Source organism: Zootoca vivipara, chromosome 2 (assembly GCF_965207765.1).
Source record: "Zootoca vivipara chromosome 2, rZooViv2.hap1.1, whole genome shotgun sequence".
NCBI classification, from domain to species: domain Eukaryota; kingdom Metazoa; phylum Chordata; class Lepidosauria; order Squamata; family Lacertidae; genus Zootoca; species Zootoca vivipara.
Window position 1 is genome coordinate 66,215,810 of NC_142584.1, and position 20,763 is coordinate 66,236,572.

The 20,763-nt window shown below is 49.8% G+C and overlaps 1 protein-coding gene across 4 annotated transcripts in view; it reads left to right on the forward strand.

Annotated features, from left to right (window-relative positions):
- The window catches only part of FAM193B (family with sequence similarity 193 member B), a 33,172-nt gene extending 12,747 nt beyond the window's left edge, over nt 1–20,425 (forward strand). Inside the window, exons 2-10 of one of the 4 annotated variants that reach the window (XM_035105854.3) lie at nt 8,715–8,954; nt 9,467–9,683; nt 10,055–10,255; nt 10,841–11,237; nt 13,012–13,207; nt 13,675–13,911; nt 15,814–16,822; nt 18,204–18,279; nt 20,007–20,425. In XM_035105854.3, coding sequence (XP_034961745.3) covers nt 8,715–8,954; nt 9,467–9,683; nt 10,055–10,255; nt 10,841–11,237; nt 13,012–13,207; nt 13,675–13,911; nt 15,814–16,822; nt 18,204–18,279; nt 20,007–20,103 — 2,670 coding nt within the window. In that variant the 3' untranslated portion in view covers nt 20,104–20,425. Of the gene's footprint in view, nt 1–8,714; nt 8,955–9,210; nt 9,363–9,466; nt 9,684–10,054; nt 10,256–10,840; nt 11,238–13,011; nt 13,208–13,674; nt 13,912–15,813; nt 16,823–18,203; nt 18,280–20,006 lie in introns of those variants that run through there. The other 3 variants (XM_035105852.3, XM_060271593.2, XM_088662093.1) reach the window with 3 other exon arrangements.
- The last annotated feature ends 338 nt before the right edge of the window (nt 20,426–20,763 follow it).

Below are 20,763 nucleotides of genomic sequence, written 5' to 3' on the forward strand. Positions count from 1 at the left end.
GAAATGCATTAACTACTGGTAATGATTGAGTGGATCATTTTCTCTTAAACACTTTCCCTTGCTGTAGTTACTATTTTCTGAAAGTGCTTCTCCCCCTCCCTTAACATTTTTGGAAATACTTCTTTTCTGTTTTAACTTTAAAGCTGGTAAAAATAAGTCAAGGTGTGTCTTTACAAATGTGGTTCTCCTTATGGCTGAGGGCATCTCCTTTTCATACGTTGTTCAGGTAAAACTTAGCAGTCCCAAACCAAACAAGTTTTACAGTGGTATTTCGATGTTGTAGTTGTTGTAGGTGCGTGATGTTTTGATAAAAATGCTTCCCTTGGGGTGGCCTTGATTCCCTGTTAAAAACGTTTGTGGGTAGCGTTGCACTCTGGTTATTTTTCTAGCTGTCACGTTGTAAATTGGAGGCCTGCCTCAGAGTAGGCCAGGTCATTCCAAGGTAGCTATATCATGTCGCTCAACCCTTAATGTGCCATGTGGTGCAGGTAGGGTTGGAATCCTTTGCCAGAAAGGTTGAGGTAATGTGTGTGGACTAGTCAAAGATCTTGTTAGTGCAGCCTCACTCAGCCTGGTGGCCCCCAGATCTTTGGACTGCAACTCCTATCATCCCTGATGATTAGTTATTCTGGTTGGGGTGTGATGGGAATTATGCTTCAAACATCTGGAGCAGGGGCAGGGAATTACAGTAGATCTGGTTGGCAGGCCTGATCTTTTACTTCCCTCACCCCATGACCCAGCTTTGACAGGTGAATATGGCTGGCTGTATTTCAAGGCTATATTTCAAGTCCAGTCAAAAGGTGACTGGGGGTTGTGGCGCTCATCTCGCTTTCAGGCTGAGGGAATCGGTGTTTGTCCACAGACAGCTTTCTGGGTCATGTGGCCAGCATGACTAAACTGCTTCTGGCGCAACAGAACACCATAACGGAAACCAGAGCGCACGGAAACACCGTTTACCTTCCCGTCGCAGCGGTACCTATTTATCTTCTTGCACTGTTGTGCTTTCAAACTGCTAGGTTGGCAGGAGCTGGGACAGAGCCGCGGGAGCTCACCCCATTGCATGGATTAGCTGCTCAGTGGTTACAGCAAGCCTCTTTGAAGTCAGTTTCAATGTGTAGTTTGAATCAAAGTGATGCCTGCAAATGGAAAAATTCAGTGGTGCTCACGGGTCAGTACTGTCAGCAAGCCTTGCTTACCAAGGCACAATTGGGAGCACCCTTTAAGTCCCAGATTGTTCATTGGCTGTCGAGGCTTTACCTGGCCCACAACTGATGTCATATATGATGTTAGGTGGGTGTGGTTGGGGGGAAACTGCCTCACAGGCCAAACTAGAAACCCTGCCACGCCTAATTAGTGCTTGCAGGCCAGAAGGCCAAAGGTTCTCCACTACTGGTCTAGACTAGCCTATCACAACATTGCAGTGCCATATGTTGTTGGACTACAGCTCCCATCACCCCTAGCTAGCAGGACCAGTGGTCAGGGATGATGGGAGTTGTAGTCCAACAACATATGGTGACCCAAGGTTGAGAAAGGCTAGTCTAGAGGTTAATACATTGTAGATGAAATTTTAAAACTAGATTAGTATTACTGAGGCTGCAGTCTTATGCACACATACATGGGAGTAAGCTCCATTGAACTCAGTGGGTCTTCTAAATACTTGTATATAGTACTGTATATTATATTGGACAGCAGCATGGTAGTTGTTGACTGAAGATGTCTGGAGCATGAGCAGGAAAGATTCCTGGGTTCCTTCTCTGGATTCCTTCCTCTCCTCCCCTTGTGTGCTGTACTGGGGGTTCTCCTGAACCCCCCAGATCCAATTTTGGGGCTTGGGAAAGTGAGAAAGGCATTGTGCTAGTGGAAGTCCTTGCACAGGCTTCCACTAGCAAGACTCATTAGTTGAACCCCACCTTTAGCCTCTATTATTCCTGGTAATACCATTATCAAACTGAAACAGTAGCATGCTGTGATAGCATTTAATGCATGGTCTGAAAGAGAGACACTTGTAGATCAACCTAATTAGTAAAGAATAAATAAGAATTGTTTGTGATTGTTTTCAGCATGAGTAAATCTAGTCTTCCCTACTCTTTGATGTGATTAGTAATATAAGAAACTGCCTTTTACTGACTTGGCCTATTGGTTCATCTCTCAGTAGTGTCTACAGAGACTTGCAATAGCTTTCCAGGGTTTCAGTGATAGGGTACCCTCCACCAACAAATGATCAAATTGTGCATGGTAGTTAAAGATATGGCATCACTTCATTTAGCCAGGTTGAACTGGACTAGTGTGGAAGCAAGTACCCCATTCTGATGTAGCCAAGCCATCGGCACTGACAAGTCAGCTTTTCAGGGGAATAGGAGCAGAGAACAAGAAACTTGTCTTCTCTGACAATGCAGGGCACATGCTGCTTAGCCTATGGTCTGCAGGATGAGTATGACCTTAGCAGGCTTTTGTTAGTGATTCATATCCTGGAGTGTGGTGTCAGTCACGGCGAGGTCAGCTTTCAAACCTCCTATTAGCAATAAAGAAGATTTCCCACATGCCTTAAGAAATATGGATCGAATCTCTGAAGTCTGATCCAAAGACCATAGTTCTTAAACCTGCCACTATCCCTTTCTGCCCTCAGCAACTCTGTAAGGTACACGAGGCTGCTGGAGAGCATGTCAGTCAGATGAGCAGCGATTTGATTCTGGGGCTGTGTCCAGATGTATGTGACCTTTGTGGCGAGCTTGCAGGGAAAGAGCACTCGCTGTGGAGGGCGTCAAACAACTCATTCATACAAAGAATGCATGAGAGAGGTCACAGGGCTATGTGGGTTACACCTCCCCCTCTCCCACTGGTGTGTCCAGAAGGTGGCCTGCCCCACTACTCAAGTCTTCTATACATGTGGAAAGAGATTGACTCAGAATTCCCGCTCATCTGAAGTAGTTCTACCTGTGTACACACTATGTGTGGTGTATCTTTAAATGCCTGCCATTTGTCCAGCCAGTGACCTGCAGGCTGGTGGACAGGACCCTGCTTTCTCCCTCAGAACTTGAGGGTTTAACTTTTGAATGACTCTTAATGTATTGTGCCTTACATACAGACTTCTCTTCAAGAGCCATCTCTGGGAGACCAGCTTAACCTGTTTCTGCAGAAGCTGGCCATGGATATTGATTGACTGGTTCCTATGATAGCACTGCCATTTCTTTCATTCATTCTTCAGTTTTCTTTTTTTTAAAAAAACAAAACCAAAATTAATAGAATAAATAAATAAGGAATTGATTGTTTTTATTCAGATTGGGCTCTGAGTAAACATTTAAGTGACCGGACATAGTTAAGGTATAGGTTTTTAATATATATATATATATATATATATATAAAAGGCAGGCTGCCTGCCCGAAATGGGGAAGGGGCAAAATGGAGTAGTGAATCAGAATTGGATTCACTGGTAAATGCATGCTGAAAGGGTTGCAAAGGGGGGGGGGGTCATTTCAAGCCATGTGGAAAAGAGCAGCTCACCCTGATTTTGAAGTATGTCTGCCCACAGCCTGGGTTCCCCATACTTAAGAGAACTTCCTACCTACATATATTTCACTGGACCTCTGCCACCACCACAGGAAGACTCAGAAGTCAGTATTTGCTCTAGGTGATACATTTTTGACATAGGGTGCAATTTTCATGGGGGGGGGAGGACTCTTTATAAACACGTGACTTCCTGTGTGGAATAGCCTTGCAGGAGAATTAATCTGCACCAGACAGTTTGTATCTGGATCAGACGCAAGACAAAACAAAGAGATGAGTGTTTGGCTGGTAATGGTCTCATCCGAAACCTCAGAAGAGGCATAACGTTTAGAGTGAGGAATCTGTGGCTCTCTAGAATTGGAGTGCAACATTATCTGGAGGGCCACATGTTCCCCATCCCTTAGTTAAATTGACATGATGGGGCAGGGCCACATAGGCTCCCAGTGTGTTTTGACAGAGCAGCATGTTCACTAAAATGAGGATGGAGGACACTGTTGGATGGGTGTAAAGTATCGTCAGTGGGCAAAAGAGAAAAAAAAGAAGGGCACTCACACACTTGTTGTGTAGACTACTGATCAGAAGGAAGCAAGGAATGAGAGGGCAATGTACCTCCAACTCAACCTCAACACTCAAAACGAAGACTGGATAGGATGAGAGAGAAGCTCTTGCTTCTTTACAAAGGCCTACTTAAGTTTGTAGAACTACAAACTGTGGCTGTGGCACTTGTGGCTGGAAACTGAAGCAGGGATAGGTCAGGGTCAAGGCTGGCTCAAGACGTTTTGCTGTCTGAGGCGGAAGACCAGCTGGTGTCCTCCCCCAGCCAACCAGTCAGTCATTCATTTTATTCGTATGCCACCTTTTCAAGGTTAAAACCATGCTCAAGGCGACTTACAATTTATTTAAAAAATGACATAACTACAAATGTAATACAAGTAATCCTAAATAATAAAAATATCAAGAAGTTCACAACCAAATTGAACAATTTACACATAAATCATAAGATGCAAAATACAAGATACAAGAAGTTGACATCAACAACAGAAAAACAACAACCAACAAAACCCCCTAAACTATGCCCCAGTCCCAAGGCACGTACAGAAGCCAATTGGACTGGCATTTGAAATTTACTCCAATACTGATGAACAGGATCTTTCCACTGCACTTGAGAGCAGCAGGCTAGCAGGATGGGCCACATGGCATATACAGCTCTGCCCACTCCCTGTACCTCAGTATCTGCCGCCTGAGGCGGTTGCCTCTCTCTGCCTCATTGCAGGGCTGACCCTGGTGAGGGTTGCTGTAGGACGTGGTGGTGGTAGGGAGCTTATGACAAACTCAGGGATGTGTTTGCTAAATCCAGGAGCAGCAGCAACAGGCGAAATGGATACATTTTAGGGATCCCGGTAACAGATACTGCTTAAGCAGTAGATACATTTTTCATTAGGGTGTGGGTCGGATAGCTGAAAGTAAAGACCTTTGCTTGCATTTACTCTAAGTGACATCAGGAGTTGTGGAAATAACGAGTGCAGTTTCTTATACCCGAGGAGTTGCTCCTTCCATCAACAATATTAAAATTTGTTCCAGAAAGTTTGGAATTTCCAAACAGGCATGACAAGGATTGGAGGCCCGTGTTCTGAATCTGTCTCTTGCTGTGTCAGTCCTCCTTTTGAGAACCTCGCTCCTTGACAGGGATTTCCAGGGAACAAAGGTGTGGTGAGAAGAGGCTTGCCTAGGGAACAAAGATGAGTGTGTTTTAAGGAGATGTTTGTCTGCCTTGCAGTGTTTAATTTAGGAGGTGAAATCAACATCTGATTATTGTCGGTGATAGGTGCATATTCTAGGATTAAAACCAACAGCACTCATTCAAGAGAAGAGTTAAGGCATTTATGAATTCACTCAGGCACCAAAAAGCATGGAAACAGTAAGTTAAGGCAACAGCCTTAGCTTCTGTGCCATAGAAGTGGTAAAAAAACCTATGTATTTCTTTAGCCCTTGCCAACCCAATGCCTTCCAGATGTTTTGGATGGTAACTCTGGCTGAGGTTGATGGGAGCTGCAGTCTAAAACATAGGTAGGCACCGTCTGATCTATATGCTGTGCCCGCTTACAACTTGGCGTCTGTGCATACAAATTTTATTTTGGTTTTTCAACCCAAATCCTCTATTTGTATCGGTTGGGAGAACTCTGAAACTGGGAAGCTGGTCTTTAGTTAGATATATAGTTTTATATTCTAAGGGTTGTATCCAACGAAGTCAATGTGCAAGCAGAACAGATTTGGTAAACGCAATGAAATTCCCCCCCTTCTCCCCCCCCCCGACTGTCAGCTCCCTAAATCTGTTCTGGTTCTTCCCTCCAACTCTCCAGCGCAGATTTGGAGGAGAGTAGAGGAGTTCCATTGCACTTGCAGATGTCATCCCATGCATGTAATGATTTTTTTTTTTTGATACAACCCTAAACTTTTGATTTGCTTACCTTAAGCTGTAAAGTACAAACTGTACATGTTGAACTGAAAGCAAAACCTGCAGAGTAGCTATCAAAACTGATCAGGATATCAGACTTGCACTTTTGCTTTGCTCTTCTTCTGAATTCTAAAGACTTACAAAGCAATCCAAAGTGGGTGGGAGAGAGAAGATCAAAGGTGAAGGAACCGCTGGGCTTCTGCCAGCAGAGTGGAAGGGGTGGGGGCTGTGAGCTAAGCCCCAGGAGTGCAGTCTAATGGAGTTGTGGCACCTTTTCTCTTGCTCACATCTGCTGGGGAACATCATAATCAGACTTTCATAGCAACACACCACGCACAGGAATAAGCAGGAGCATGCCATGGGTAGGCATGTGCAAGGGTATGCCATATGCAGACATGCACAAACAGATGCAGTAGCCCATTTCACAAGCAGCACACCACTTTCAAACATGCACGGCAGCACAATGTCGCACACAGAGCAGCTAGAAATGCACACTGCTCCAACCTGTTCCCTCTGGCAGCAACCCTTTTCCTTTGGGGAAGCAGGTTCAACCAGGGGAACTTCAGTCTGTCCAACAGATCCATTTTGTCATACTTGCCCTTAGTTAAATTGTTTATTTAAAACAGGAACTTTGAACTGTCATAACTTTAGGAATACTTAAGAGACTTTCACCAAAACAGCAATTCGGTTTTCTCGCTTACGTGAAAGGGGAAATTTTAAGGTATGTCTTGAGAAAAGGGGGCTGCAAAAATGGGACGTTCTGATGAATAGCATTTTCTGGTTTTATGATGAAAGAAAGCAGAAAAAGAACCTCACCTTAAACTATAGAGCCATGGGATCGGTAATTAATATTCTCTCACATACGCTGAAAAGTTTTTGCTGATTGGACTCTCCCCCTCAGGGGTGTGTCTGATTTTCTGGACGTGCTCTGAGGCTGCCAGTCCACATCCTGCTGTGGAACTTCTCCTTTGTCACTTTCCTCCATCACCCCTGCCCCCAGCACACCTGTTCCTGCGGTGATTGTGAGAAGGGAAGGCCGGTTCTCCTTCTGTCTCCTCCTCATGCTGCACCCTTTGCCCCTTTGGGCTTTGTCTCACCTTGAGTCTGAGAGCGACCATCTGCTTTGCAGCAGCAGTCAAATGCACGGCCCATTGTCCCGGGCTCCTCAGTCGGTGGGGGAAACAGTGTGACCCTGCCCCTAACCCTTCGTGCCTGTCACTATCTCTAAGCAATGCCGAAGCCGATTTGTCGCCTGGCTTCCGCCCCGAGCCAGACAGGAAGCTAAAGGCCTTATGTGGGAAGAATGAAAGGAGCAGCCAGGAGAAGGTTTCTGCCTTACGTGTTGCAGCTGTTCCTCCGTCTTCAGCTGCACAGGAGCAAGGGGGAGCAGGCTTCCTGTCTTCTGGGCCCACAGGGCCTTGGGATAGTGCTGGAAGCATTGGGTTGGGGAAGCAGCGTCCTGTGCTGAGGCAGGAGTTGTAAGCCGGGGGACAACTGCGGGTGGGAGAATAAAAGGGACAGAGAGAACTGGGATACAAATCAGGCACCTTTGTGGCCAGGGGCGTACCCAGGATCAAAACTAGGGGGGGGCAAGGCATGGGAGGGGAGGGGCCACAAAGTGGGAACGTGGGCGGGGCTATGGAGAATGATGATGATGGTGATGATGACGTAAGAATAAAAATGAAAATAATAAAAATAACGTATCCTCGCAGCGCCTGGCTCTCCTTCTAGATCCCAGCCCGGCCTCCTCCTCCTCCTCCCTGCACGGCGCTTCCTCCTCAAGAGGAAGCCTTTCGGGGGGCGGCGGGCGGCCTTCTCCGCCGACAGAGGCGGCCTGGAAGTGATCGCTGAGGCAACTCTCTCTTCTCCCTCCGCCGGGGCGTCAGGCTTGGGGCCTCCTCTTCCGTGGGTGCCAGCGATCGCTAAAGATTGCGGCGGCGGCAGCAGCACTCCTGGCGGGCGCGGCGACATCACACCTGGCAGCCGCGGGTGAACCACGCGGTGGAGGGCAGGCGCCCAGGAGCACGGCCGCTGGCAATAACAGACAGCGCTGCAGTGCCGACGGCCCCGCCAGCAAGCCCGGGGCGGAAGCAGCCACGCTCCCTCCCAGCTCCTGCCGAGCTCCCAAGGAGTGCAGGAGCACCGGCAGCGCACCTGGCGGCCGCAGGTGAAGCATGCAGAGGAGGGAGGCCCAGGGCAGGCGCCCAGGAGCGCGGCCTCTGGCAACTACAGAGACGCCGCAGCGCCAACGGCCCCACCAGCAAGCCCGGGGCGGAAGCAGCCGCGCTCCCTCCCAGCTCCTGCCGAGCTCCCAAGGAGCGCGGCAGCGTCAGTGGCGCACCTGGCGGCCACGGTGCCCTCATCTGCCCCGTGCTGGGTACGCCCATATTTGTGGCTCACACACAAACACACATCCTTCTGCCATCACAGACTCTTTTCATTCCCTCTCCTCCTGCCCCGGGTCTGCCACTCAGCCGGTGTGCTTAGTTCTGAGGTGGCTTAGTTAGGCAGGGTTAGGCAGGAAGCACTAGAAAATCTTTTCTGGGAGCATCCAACTGGCGGCTGTCTGGATGGCCTGTTTGTCCACAGGTTTGCAAGAGCTCTGTGGAAAGAAGTATGAGAAAAGGTATTGCCCTAATCCGGATTTGGGGATTTTCCTAAGCATATCCTGTTGTCATAGCGCATGGCCCAGTGCTCCCCAGGCTTGTTTTCCCTGTGAGCAACCCTCGCTTTCTGTGTATTTGCCCTGCTGCAGGTGCTGCCCACCTCCAACCAGTCGGTGCAGACGTGCTGCTTGCTGTGCCACCGGGAGCGTAAAGATTGGGGAGGGCCATCCCACAATGGGCTGATATCTCCAGGTGAGCGGCTGCCTCCAGATTTTGTACCGACGCTGGTGCAGAACCTGCTGGGAGAAATGCCGCTGTGGATCTGCCAGAGCTGCAGGCAGAGCGTGGAAGAGGAAGAAAGGAGGGCAGTCCAGGAGCAGGCGCTGGCGGTAAGCATTTAACCCCACCAGAACGCACGCCATCACTCACTCTGGGAGAAATGTTCTTGGGTCATGGAGGGTTAACTGCTGTGAAGCCAGCAGTCTACATAAAAGGCCTTCCTGGATTGGTCAAGCTGCACACCCTTGACCACTGTCGGATGGCTGTATTATGTTCTGGGACCCTAACTGCTCCCAGCTCTATGCTGTGGAACTTGCCAGCTTTGGCTTGAGTTAATGCATTGCCTACAACAACAGGGCCTTGACTCTTTTCTTTCTTGTCACTGTCATCATTTGCGGTGGTGGGAAAGGGAATGAGAGTAGAGGTAAGACTAGACAAGCCTGTCTCCTCACCGAGAGTCTGCGTCCTCCTGGGCAAGTGCCATGGTGGGTCCAGGACAAGAATTGGTTGAAGCAAAGGTTAGTCCAATGTTACTATTCCTCACAGATCAGCCATGAGCTTACCCTTCCAAGCAGACGTGTTGCATTGGATTTGCGGTCTGAGCCGCCCGTTCTCTTCCCAGGTCTCGCTGTCGCATACGGCCTGCAAGTCACAGTCCTGCGGGGCAGGTTCCCACTCCTCTTCGTCTTCGTCATCTTCATCCTCGTGCCACGGGAACTCGGGAGACTGGGACCCCAGCTCCTTCCTGTCTGCACACAAGCTCTCGGGGCTCTGGAACTCCCAGCATGCCAATGGGGCAGCTCAAGGGAGCTCCCTGGGGGGAACACCTGCTGTACCAGGTAAGTTCATGTTGCCCCTGGGCCAGTGATGGTCTTCTCCCTTCTAGATGCGGGGTTCTCCCTGCAGCTTCTTTATGGAGGCTATGCCAGGAGTTATTGGGAGGGGGTATGGCAATTGCTTAACTGTGTTAGGAAGTGCTAGCATCTGGCAACCTATATAAATATATTTTGTCAGAGAAGGGATGGCCATGCACAAGCCTGTCTTGCTCTTCTCCTGAGGGAGAGTAATTCTTTATATGAAGGTCCCTGCTTACTGAGGTCTCCGCACCAGAGGCCTTTTGCAATCTCCATGGCCCAGATGAGGTGCCACAAGTGGGGAGGTGAGCGAGGGGCCTGGAGAGCAGCCAGCTCCATCTCTGACTCCCTTTCAGGTGACAAGCACCCCGGCCTCCCTCCGGAGTGTGCCAGCCAGGCCCCTGCTGTGGGAGGTGGGCTCAAAGCCTGCCCTTACAGCCACGCGCTCTCCCCAGCTCCCAGCGGCACCCCAGGCTCGCCTCTGCCTACCTCACTCGACTTCTGCAAAACTCTTCCCAAGCAGTTCAAGAGCATGTGCCGGAGACCCACCCCGCCAGGTCTGTATGGGCGGGGCCTGGGGAAGGCCAGCTGACCACATCCGCAGGGCAAAAAGTGGCACCACATTGCTGGGCTCACCACTGTGGAATCTTGCCTCCTCTCAGGGCCAGCCCCTTAGGGCCCATCATTGGGCTGTGTGGCCTTTTGCTGAGTGAGACCTTAGCACGACCCCAAAGGGCAAGGGTTGCTCCCCTTTCCCCTTCTGAGAGCTGTGGGTTTAAAATGTTAAACATGTCGTACGTGTGGCCAAACACCCTAGCATGTTTTGAGGAAACATGTTATGTTGCAAGCCCTGGTACGTTGGAAAGTGCTTTGGAAAGTACCACAGCTGCAGGGAAGCTTCTAGCTGAGAATCTGATCATCAGGTTGGGTTGGCTTGAGCGGCATGCCCTGGGTGTATGGCCGTAGAGCCTTGGAGGTATTATGGGAGGGGGAATACTTCTGGGGAAGAACCTTGTGGTGCAGAGGTCTCCATGGTAGGGAAGCTTAGCACCTGTGGAATGTTTTGCCCCTTGTAGTAGTGTGTGGAAAGTCTGCTGCCCAGGATTGGACCTAATAGCTCTCCCTTTCCCATCTGGCTGCAGGAGAGGCCTTCCACTCCTCGGAGCACCACCGGCATGTGGACCTCACTGCTCCACCCAACAGCCCCACAGGCCTCCCCTCGCAGCCGCCGGCACTCCTCCCAACAAAGCAGATGCCTGCCCACCCTGGGCCCTTCAACTCCCCTCCTCACGTCCACCTGAGCTCCTCACCGCAGGCGGCCCCCTTCCCTGCGCCAGCCCTCAGTCCACACACACCGGCGCCCAAGCCAGGAGCAGACTCCCCTCCCACTGGATCTTGCAAGAGCCCACACCTGCCCACTGCCAATGTGCCACTGCTGAAGATACCACCTCCCGTAGGCTGCACTCATCCATGCAACGGCCATTGCAGTGGCTCCTTGGGTCCTCCAACTGCCTCGCATCAACTGCCCAGCACCAACAGGTGAGTGGAGCCCTGGACTTGCTGATAGGGAGGTGCCCAGCACCTTTGTGGGGTAATTTGCCAGTTGGCAGAAGTCATCCATGCTACCATTGGCTGTAGGTTCTGTAGAACATGTGGTGTGCATTTTAGAAGAGCAGCCTAAGGACCATTATCTCCCATTTGAAACTCCAGGCAGGTGGATAGACTAGGGGTATCTCCACAGGGTCACTATTTTGCAGGGGGGATTTAAGTGCATACCAGAACTGCAGGATTGCACAATTAAAGTTGATTAAAGCTTTCTGTTGGTCTAGTCCAGGCATCCCCAAACTTCGGCCCTCCAGATGTTTTGGACTACAATTCCCATCATCCCTGACCACTGGTCCTGTTAGCTAGGGATCATGGGAGTTGTAGGCAAAAACATCTGGAGGGCCGCAGCTTGGGGATGCCTGGTCTAGTCCAAGGTTTCCTCTAAGTCCCTAGTTGGTGTTGGACTACAACTCCCATCATCACTAGCTAGCAGGACCATTTGCCAGGGATGATGGGAGTTGCAGTCCAACAACAGCTGGGGAGCCAAGTTTAGGAAATCCTGGACTAGTTAGTGTAGTAGATCCACCTTCAAAAAAGTGGACGTTTTGCGCCTTGGAAATGACAGGGAAATGTGAAAAGTATGAGATTATTGGGAGGATGTGTAGGCATCCTGCAAAGAAATTCAGGATGAATGCAGGACAATTGCTCATTGTCATGTAACTGCTCTGCAAATAAATAACGATGAGCCTAATTGCCCTGTATACTTCGTGCAAGCAAATGAAGGTGAATGCTGAATAAACAGGACTTCTAGAGAAGCCCTCTTTTCACCTGTGTTGTCTAGGCAGCTGAATGGGCAGCTTGGTCTTCTTTCCCTGCTGTGTTCTCTCCAGCTCCCAAAGGAGGCTTCTGTTCAATCCTGTCCTGAAAAAATTGAAACCAGAGGCAGTCTGTGACTTCTGCGCCTGAGGGGATTTCTGTCACAGTAGGGATGGCTTGATCATTTGCTCGTCTAGATTTAGTGATGCTTACCACGAACCATTTGGAGAGAGGGCCTGTCCAACCTGCTGCAACCAATGCATGAGGCAGAGTTTTATTTAAGCTCTTAGAAGAGAACATGAGGCCCACATGTTGGCTGAATAAGGTTTAGAACACATTGTACATGGCTAAATGGACTCACCTAGTATAATCCCAAGAAGGACAAAAACAGTTGCTTAATACGATAAAATTGGAATTCCAAACTATACATTTTCAGGAGAAGATACCCAGTGATAGTTCTGGGTTGTTTTTTTTCCGATGTAATAATGAAACCTGCTTATTATTGAGGGCTGAGTAATTTTACATATGCTATATATGTAAGATATACAACCTACATAGGTATAGACTCAGTAAACAGCTTTAAAACCTCCCCCCCCCCTCTTCAAAAAGGCAAACTGCAGACACATTCATAATCTGTCAGTAGATGCCCAGGAAAGAGAAGATTGCTTTCATTCCAATGTCAGGTGAAAACCCCTTGGGGGAGTGAGATCCAAAGATGGGGTGTTCCAACAACAGAAAACCCCCTTTCTCTAACAGTCTACCTGCCTGGTCCTCTTGAAGGCAGTGACGTATAGAACAGGGTCTGTACAGATGAACTCGGTCAGGCCTTTTGCTCACAGACCACCTAGGGCTTTGTAGATCAAAACCAGCGCTTTGAATCGAGCTTGGAGGCCAGTTCAGCCCATCCTCCTGGCCTGCCTCTCACCTGGCCTGCTCTTCCTTCCTCTTTCAGGGACCCTTCCTGTAAAGGTCACAAGTTCCCCAACGGTACAAGCTGCCACGCACCACAATCCTGCGAGGCGGACGAGGGGCTTGGCGAGGACGAGGACAGCAGCTCCGAGCGCAGCTCCTGCACCTCGTCCTCCACAACCCAGAAAGATGGGAAGTTCTGCGACTGCTGCTACTGTGAGTTCTTCGGCCACAACGCGGTAAGTAGAATCAGGGCCAGCAGCGTCCATGACCTTCACTCACAGACTTGTTTATATGTGGGCGGCTTGGAAAAACACCATGCTGACAACACATGCATGGCATGCTCATTTCTGTTGGCCTTTGTAGCCTTGAGATTAGCTTCTTTCTCAACCCCCAAACCCCGGTATTCTAGCCTTGGACTTCCACACAGTTCTCTCAACCCTGTCATTTCCTCTCGTTCCTGTCCCGAGCTGCTGAAATAAAGCCCTGTTGTTGCATCTTGCACTCAGCTTTTCCGGCTTTGGGGCCTCTGTAGTGTCAGTGGTTACTTGGATGGAACTAGCTGAGGATCTCCGCTCAGCCTCGGGCCTAGCAGAGGGGAGAGAGAGCAGGAAAGCGCCTGGCAGCGGTTTCTGTTGGTGGCAGTTGTAGAGCAGTAATCATCGGCTGCACCCACAGCAGACCAATAGCCCAACTCTGTCCGCAGCCTCCGGCCGCCCCCACGAGCCGGAACTACGCCGAGATCCGGGAGAAGCTGCGCTCTCGGCTGACCAAGAGAAAAGAGGAGCTCCCTCAAAAGCTGGGGCACAGCAGCAGCTCGGGAGAGCCAGCGGTTGATCACCGGGACGTGGATGAGCTCCTGGACTACATCAACAGCACAGAGCCGAAGCCCCTGAACAGTGCCAAGGCTGCCAAGCGTGCACGTCACAAGCAGAAGAAGAAGGTGGGCTGGGTGTGCGTGCGTGGATGAGTGTGCAAAAGAGAGCGTACGCTGGCCCACAGCTTCTTGGAGATTGAATGTGAAGGGGAAGAGGGTAAGGATCATTTCAGAATCCTGATAGAATGAATCCATAGATTAGGGGGAACAGTTTAAATCCTGGCCCTAGCTAGGGATGGAAATGGGCTAGAACTTGCTTAGAAACTAATCTGAATTTTTATAGCATGTCCTTTCTTCATAGAAGTGGGGCGGTTATGCCTCAGTCTCCAGTTGTGTATGCATTTGGGTGGGGAGATGACTGTAGATAAAAGAGTTAAACAGAAAGGAGGATGAACTATTTGACAAATATCTGTCGCCTTCCCATGTCGACTTTTGACATATTTTCATAATTGATACAGACGCAAAAATGCATAGTGGCATAATAAGATCACAAGCCGTTTTCTTTCTTTCTTGCAAATAGATACTGCAGTTTCACCTTCATCTAAGTATTGCTAATGAGTGTTGAGAGTACCTCTGGGCCTGATTTGAGCCATATGACACAGGCCTCGTACATCCATACGTGAACATGCCAAGCAGCTAGCTTGGGTTCTTTTGTGAAGGGATTCATTCTGGAGCTTGTCTATGCTGTAGGGGGATTCCTGAACATATGAAACTGTTATGCAGAATCAGACCACTGGTCCACCTTGCCCTGCAGTCACTGCTCTAACTTGCAGTGGTTTCCCAAAGTCTTATGCTGATGACTTTCCCATCCTTGTTACCTTTTAAAATGGACATTTCAGGGACATTCTGCATGCACAGCCTGTGCTGTGCATGCTACAAGAACACTTCATTGATGCTTACTCGAAGGGTGCCGACTTGGCTGTTAACCTGTACAAACACTATTTGACTACCTAGTATGCTTTAGTCATGCTGTTTTGCCTGGCATTTCATGTTATTCACAAGTTGCTATGTATCCGCGAAGATCTCAGTTTCCCTACTACCTTTGCAAACAGGAGATATGATCTCTTTCACAGAGAGATGAAAGAGGTGAATTTAAGCTCTCCTCAGATTCTCATGCACTTTTTATCACGCATGATTCTCATTCACACACACAAACGAGTGTAAACTAGTCAGAAGTTGAAGTGAATTAAGGTTGTTTATACAATTGTTGTTATTGTTATATCATATTATATTCCACCTTTTCCTCCAAGGAGCTCAAGGTGGCATGTACTTGGTCCTCCCACTTCCTCATTTAATCCCCACTATAACCCCGTAAAGTAGGTTAGACTGAGAGAAGGCAATGACTGGCCCATGGTCACCACCCAGTGAGAGCTTCATGGCCAAGTGGGGATTTGAACCCTGGTCTATCCCAGATCCTAACCATCATGCCACACTGGCTCTCTCACACTGGGTTATTAACTGAGGATGCCTGGTCAGTGAAATGGGCCCCTTCAGTCTTTCTCTCTTGTGTTCTTGAGTTGCTGCTGAGCCGGGGCAGGCAGAATGAAAATGTAACTGTGTTTCTCTGCTCGCAGCCTTCCTGCCCCACACCCGCCCCAAATGCTCCAGCGCCACATGAACTAAGTTTAGGGCCTGAGGTGTAACAACCTTTCTGGAGCTTGTACACACAGGGAAATTGCTGTGGGAAATTGCTGGCAGCGCATCTGTTCCTTAAGGTTTGTTACCATAGCACAGGCTTTGTGTATGCCAGTTCCCAGTGCCAATTCCCAAGTGCACGGTGGTTTGCCGTAGTCCCCATGCAGCTGCACAGAAGTAGTTACTGTCAGCAGCTGAGAAGCAGGGGCCTCTTCAGCCAGCCAGGCAGGCCTGAGTTTGGCTGCCATCCTCACCACCACAGTCCCTCTTCTTGGTTGCCAGTAGGAATACTAAAACGACTCAAGTTCATGTTGCTAACTTCTGGACTTTTAGGAGAAGGAGAAGGCCCAGCTGGAGGCGGAGGCCCAGAAGCGAGTGGACCGGACCCCGCCTACGGGTCAGGACCAGGAGCTGGCTGAAGAGAAGCTTCTGGAGTGGCCCCAGCTAGAACTGGAGCGAGTGAACAATTTCCTGAGCAGCCGACTTCAGGAGATCAAGAACACCATCAAGGACTCCATCCGTGCCAGCTTCAATGTCTACGACCTCAACCTGGACGTCAACGACTTCCCAAAGAAGGCAGCCGTGCTGGAGCAGAAGAACCTGCTCTCCCACCTCAACGGCTCGTCGGAGCTGCAGGAGATCGACCTCGACCTGTCTCCACTTAGCCTGGGCACACCACACAACCACACGTTGCTGCGGAGTGAGGTGGCCTCCCGATGGGTAGAGAGCCCAGGCGAGGTGCCGCCTCCGCCGCCCCCCGCTTGTGAGAATGGTGTGGTGAAGCGACTCAACGCCGTCCCCAACCTCTCGCGCATGATCTGGGTCCAGTCCCCCAAGCCAACAGACTCTCCCCTGGAGAGTGGGGCCGGCCACGAGTCCAAGGAGGCGGCCCCGGGCAGGGCAGCGGAGCCGCAGGAGCAAGTGCCCGCTACCGGAAAGCAGAGGAAGGGCAAGCGGCAGAGCTGCCCGGCCAAGAAAGGGGAGGCTCTCGCTCTGAGCAGTGAGGTTTCCGGCTCCAAGGGGGTGGGGCAGAAGAACCCCCTGAAGGGTACAGCTCCTGAAGCCCCGAGAGGAAGCAGCGTGGAGCACGGCGATGGGGCCAGAGGGCTGCGGCAGGGGCAGGGCTGGGGTTGCGGTGGCTCTAAGGTGGACAAAGAGAAGAGCGCAGAGGGCAGGAGCCGGAGAGGGGAAGGCAGAACCGACCAGGCCGAGCAGGAGCCCCTTTCCTTGGGGACTGGCGAGCGACATCTGCCCCATACAGCTGCGCAAGATGACTTGCCCCAGCCAAAGGGCAAAGGCAAGAAGAGTAGGAACAAAATGGAGAAAGCGAGCCCTTCCATTGGTGAGTGTGCGAAAGGCTTTTCCTGTATTTGGGCTGTTATTTCTGCTCTCTGGCTTTTTCTCAAAAATAGAGAGTTGGAAGGCACCATGAGGGTCCTCTAGTCAATCTGTTGCAATGCAGGGATCTTTTGCCTAATGTGGGGCTCGAACCCACGACCCTGAGATTAAGAGTCTCCTGCTCTACTGACTGAGCTATCCCAGCTTCCCATTAAGATTGGGGTGGGTCCCTTATGCACTCAGGACGTTGGCATTTCTGAGGCCCATTATACACTGGTAAGGCCCACCAAATGCATGATAGCTGCCAGTCCTGTTATGAAGACTAGTGAGAGGGCAGGTACTAGCGTACATCCTGAGGGCATGCATAACAGCCTAGAATCTGGGTATGTTTCGGACGAACACTTAAAAAAACTTCAAAAGTACCAGGGAGACTATCCCATCTGCATTATACATTCAAAGTAGTGTCACACCACTTTAAACAATCAAAGAATTCCGGGAAGTGTAGTTTAAGGGTTCTGACAGTTGTTAGGAGAATTCTCCTCATAGAACTACACTTCCCAGAGAGGCTGAACAATCAATGCCTCTTCCCAGGGAACTCTGGGGATTGTAGGTCTGTGCAGGGAATAGAGGTCTCCTAACAACACTCAACACCCATAACAAGCTACCGTTCTCAGGATTTTTGTGGGGAAGCCAGGGCTGTTTAAAGTGATATGATACTGCTTTAAATGAATAGTGCAGATGGGGCCCCATACTGTATCCTGAGCATGAGCTATGCACATTTTCTGGACCAAGTTTATTCTTCCATATAGGATTTTTAAAAAGAATTTGGAATATTGCGGCAAGAGTTGATGTTGTGAAGGTGCAGGAGAGACATGGATGTTAAAACGGCTATATGTAGGGCTAAGGTTTAATGGGGGTAAGGTGAGACAGCTTTTGTGGCCTGCTCAGCTCCCTAAGGCCCAGCTCAAAACTGTGTGTATTTTCAGACTTCTCCCCGCAATTATGAGAGCATGATTAAAATTGAGATTCTCATAAAGCCAGGCTCAGAAGTGTGGGATTTTGCATACCCCTTAACTGCACTTTCCTATATTCCCACTGAAATTTATTTTTACCCCACCAGTGCTTGCTGTACATCACAAACTTTGGGTAGAGTAGTCGCACTCTGTCACACATCTCGCTTTCTCTGCTTTGGCCCAGTGGTTGTGGACTTGGGCACCTTGAGCATCGCTACAGGGGAGTCTCCTGGCTTGGGCACCTAGTGATGTTTGAGTGGTGTGAGGCATGTACCTGGTTTGGAAGGGAAGGAGGAGATCCCAGTCGCTGACTATGAGCAGCTCTCGGGCCCAGCTAACTCTTTCTTCTTTTTCACTGTTGTTATTTGTTAGATGATGTGTTCCTGCCCAAAGACTTAGATGGTGTGGAAATGGATGAGACTGACAGAGAAGTGGAATACTTCAAGAGGTAAGACTTGGTCCTGATAAACTGTGGAGTCCTGGGATCAGGGCCTTGCAGATGAGAAATAAATCGATGCCATACATCAGGGATGTGGAATCTCAGGTCCGGGAACTACAGTAAATGCAGATACCGCCAGACCACACACACCCTCTCCCAAGGCAACATCCCTCCCTCAGTGTTTTTGTCTTGCTGGAATGTGCCTTGAACATTGATAGTGCCTCTTGCTTGCCTGCATGGAGGAAGGAGAGAGGTGTGTGCATGTGTGTAGAAATTGTACAGGGGCAAATTTCACCTCTGTTGCTTTCTCCACTTTTGCCTCTGGCACCACCCGCACTTGGTACGTGATGCCCAGAAAGTTGCCCGGAAGGGAATGAAGCCCTTGAGCTGAAGATGGTTCCCCATTTCAACCGCATATGGATGAGACTAGCTCAGGCACTCTTTCTATTTCTTCCCCATCATTCACAAATTTCCAGAGGTGTCTTGATGTAAATACAACATGGGCCCTGCAGTGCCACTTCGTTTGATATTGTAGTGAGAAGAGGTGCCATCCATCAACATGTTAGAGAGGAGAAGTCCTGACTCTGTGTATTATGGGGAGGGGAGGGTATTGGGCAGGCTGTTCTCATGGCAGTGATCAAGGCCAAGTTTAGCTATGTGAGAGAATGGGATCATCATTTCCACTTCACTCTTTCAGAGTCTTGAGAGATGTGCCACCTCAGCATTTTAACCTACTATTTAGGCAGGGCTAGAGACCTTTCTAAGTCAAGCTGTTGCTTAATCAATATTTCCATTAAATTGAAATTCCATGCATATCAACTGCTGGTGGTAAAAGGCATTTTGAGTCATTTGGGTGTCCATGGGTAAAGCTGGATCTAAAAGCGCCCATAAGCTGCAAAGTTAATTCTTCAGGGGGAATTTCGGCCCCTTCCCAGAAAAATTGAAGACCATCTCCATGAGCTAGCATATCCTCTGCTAACAGCAGTTCGGTTTTGTTGGATTGAATGTCAGTTTGTTGCCCCTCAGTAGACTCCTTACTAACTCCAGAAACCTGTTCTGGGTATCCAGTGCATCTGGATTAGATGAAAAACAGAATGAGAGCTGAAGTCACCTCACTCCAAGCTCAAGACCACCAGCTCAAGACCAAAAGGAGGAGATTGAAAACTGGCTGCTCCCTGGGAAAAGCATCTTAGGTCCAGAGAGGATTTTTTCAGGAGTGGTCTCCCATTTCCTTTCTTCAAGGAGACCAGAGTCACATCTTCTCTGAGCTTCCTATATCAAGTTGTTCATTCCTTTTTGGCTAAAAGGAATCACCAAATTCACCCATACCCTTTTTGATGAGCTACCTGCCCTAAAAATATTGGCTTCTGTGCTGCAAACAGCACACATTCGTATCTTCTTCCTCAGCTTTGTCCGGCATCCCTGCCTATGTTGCCTGTCTCTGCCAGTAGGGCCTAGCCCATCTTTGTGTTGTGCTGCAACATACTTTCCAAAGTATTTTCATCACAGAAGTGGTGCCGCCTGGTGCCATTGTGCTATTAACCCTTTGCCCCTTAAAATCATTAGGATGTTTGTGGACATTTCGTGTTGAACAATCTGAGCAACTCCATGAGGGAGTAGGGGGGAGTTCATAAGAGACAGGCAGCTATATTATATGTGTGAATAAAACAAGGGTCCCACAGCCCTGTCATTTCCTCTCACTAGTTTTTCTCTCCCCCCCCCCCCTGTACTTGCAGGTTTTGCCTGGACTCAGCCAAGCAGACCCGGCAGAAAGTGGCTGTGAACTGGACCAATTTCACCCTGAAGAAAACCACTTCGAGTGCAGCTCAGTGAGGTGTGCGGTGCACCCCTGGTATATGTGCAGGGCCCCACACCTCGCCTTCCCTCCCCCAAACCCATAGACAGACACTTGGCCTCACCAACCCTTGCTCTTCCCCCTCTCCCCTCCCCCTGGGGCTCCTATTCCTAGCCTATAGGCAAGGCCTGGACAGCCCTTGCGTCCTTCACCTCTAAGTGTTCGACGTTCGGGGAGATGCTGACTGAGCCGCCCCAAGCCCAGGGGCAGTCTTGATCGGCCAAGGCCCAGCGTGGCACAGGGACCAGGCTGCACCCAATAAAGGACTTTTTAATTTTTTATTTTATTTAAAAAACCCAACTTTTCTGTTGTTTGTTCTGGCTTTTCTGGTCCCTAGGGGAGGTGGGCAGGGCTCCCTTGGTAGTGGTGGGTGACCGCAGCAACCCAGCTACACTCGGCATAGAACCTCTTCCCTCCAGCGCTCAAATTGCACTCATGGCTGGTCGCATCAGGGCACACGGCGCACACGGAGCAGTCCAAGGGGTCTCGGCCTCCAATCTGAGAACCCTGCCATCTCCTTGCACGGTTTACAGTGGCAGATCTTATTGGTGGAAGACGCAGCTCTCTTCAATCTCCTGGAAACTGCACAGGTCATTCAATCCTTGGCTGCACTACCCCACTTCTCAGGGAACGTTCTC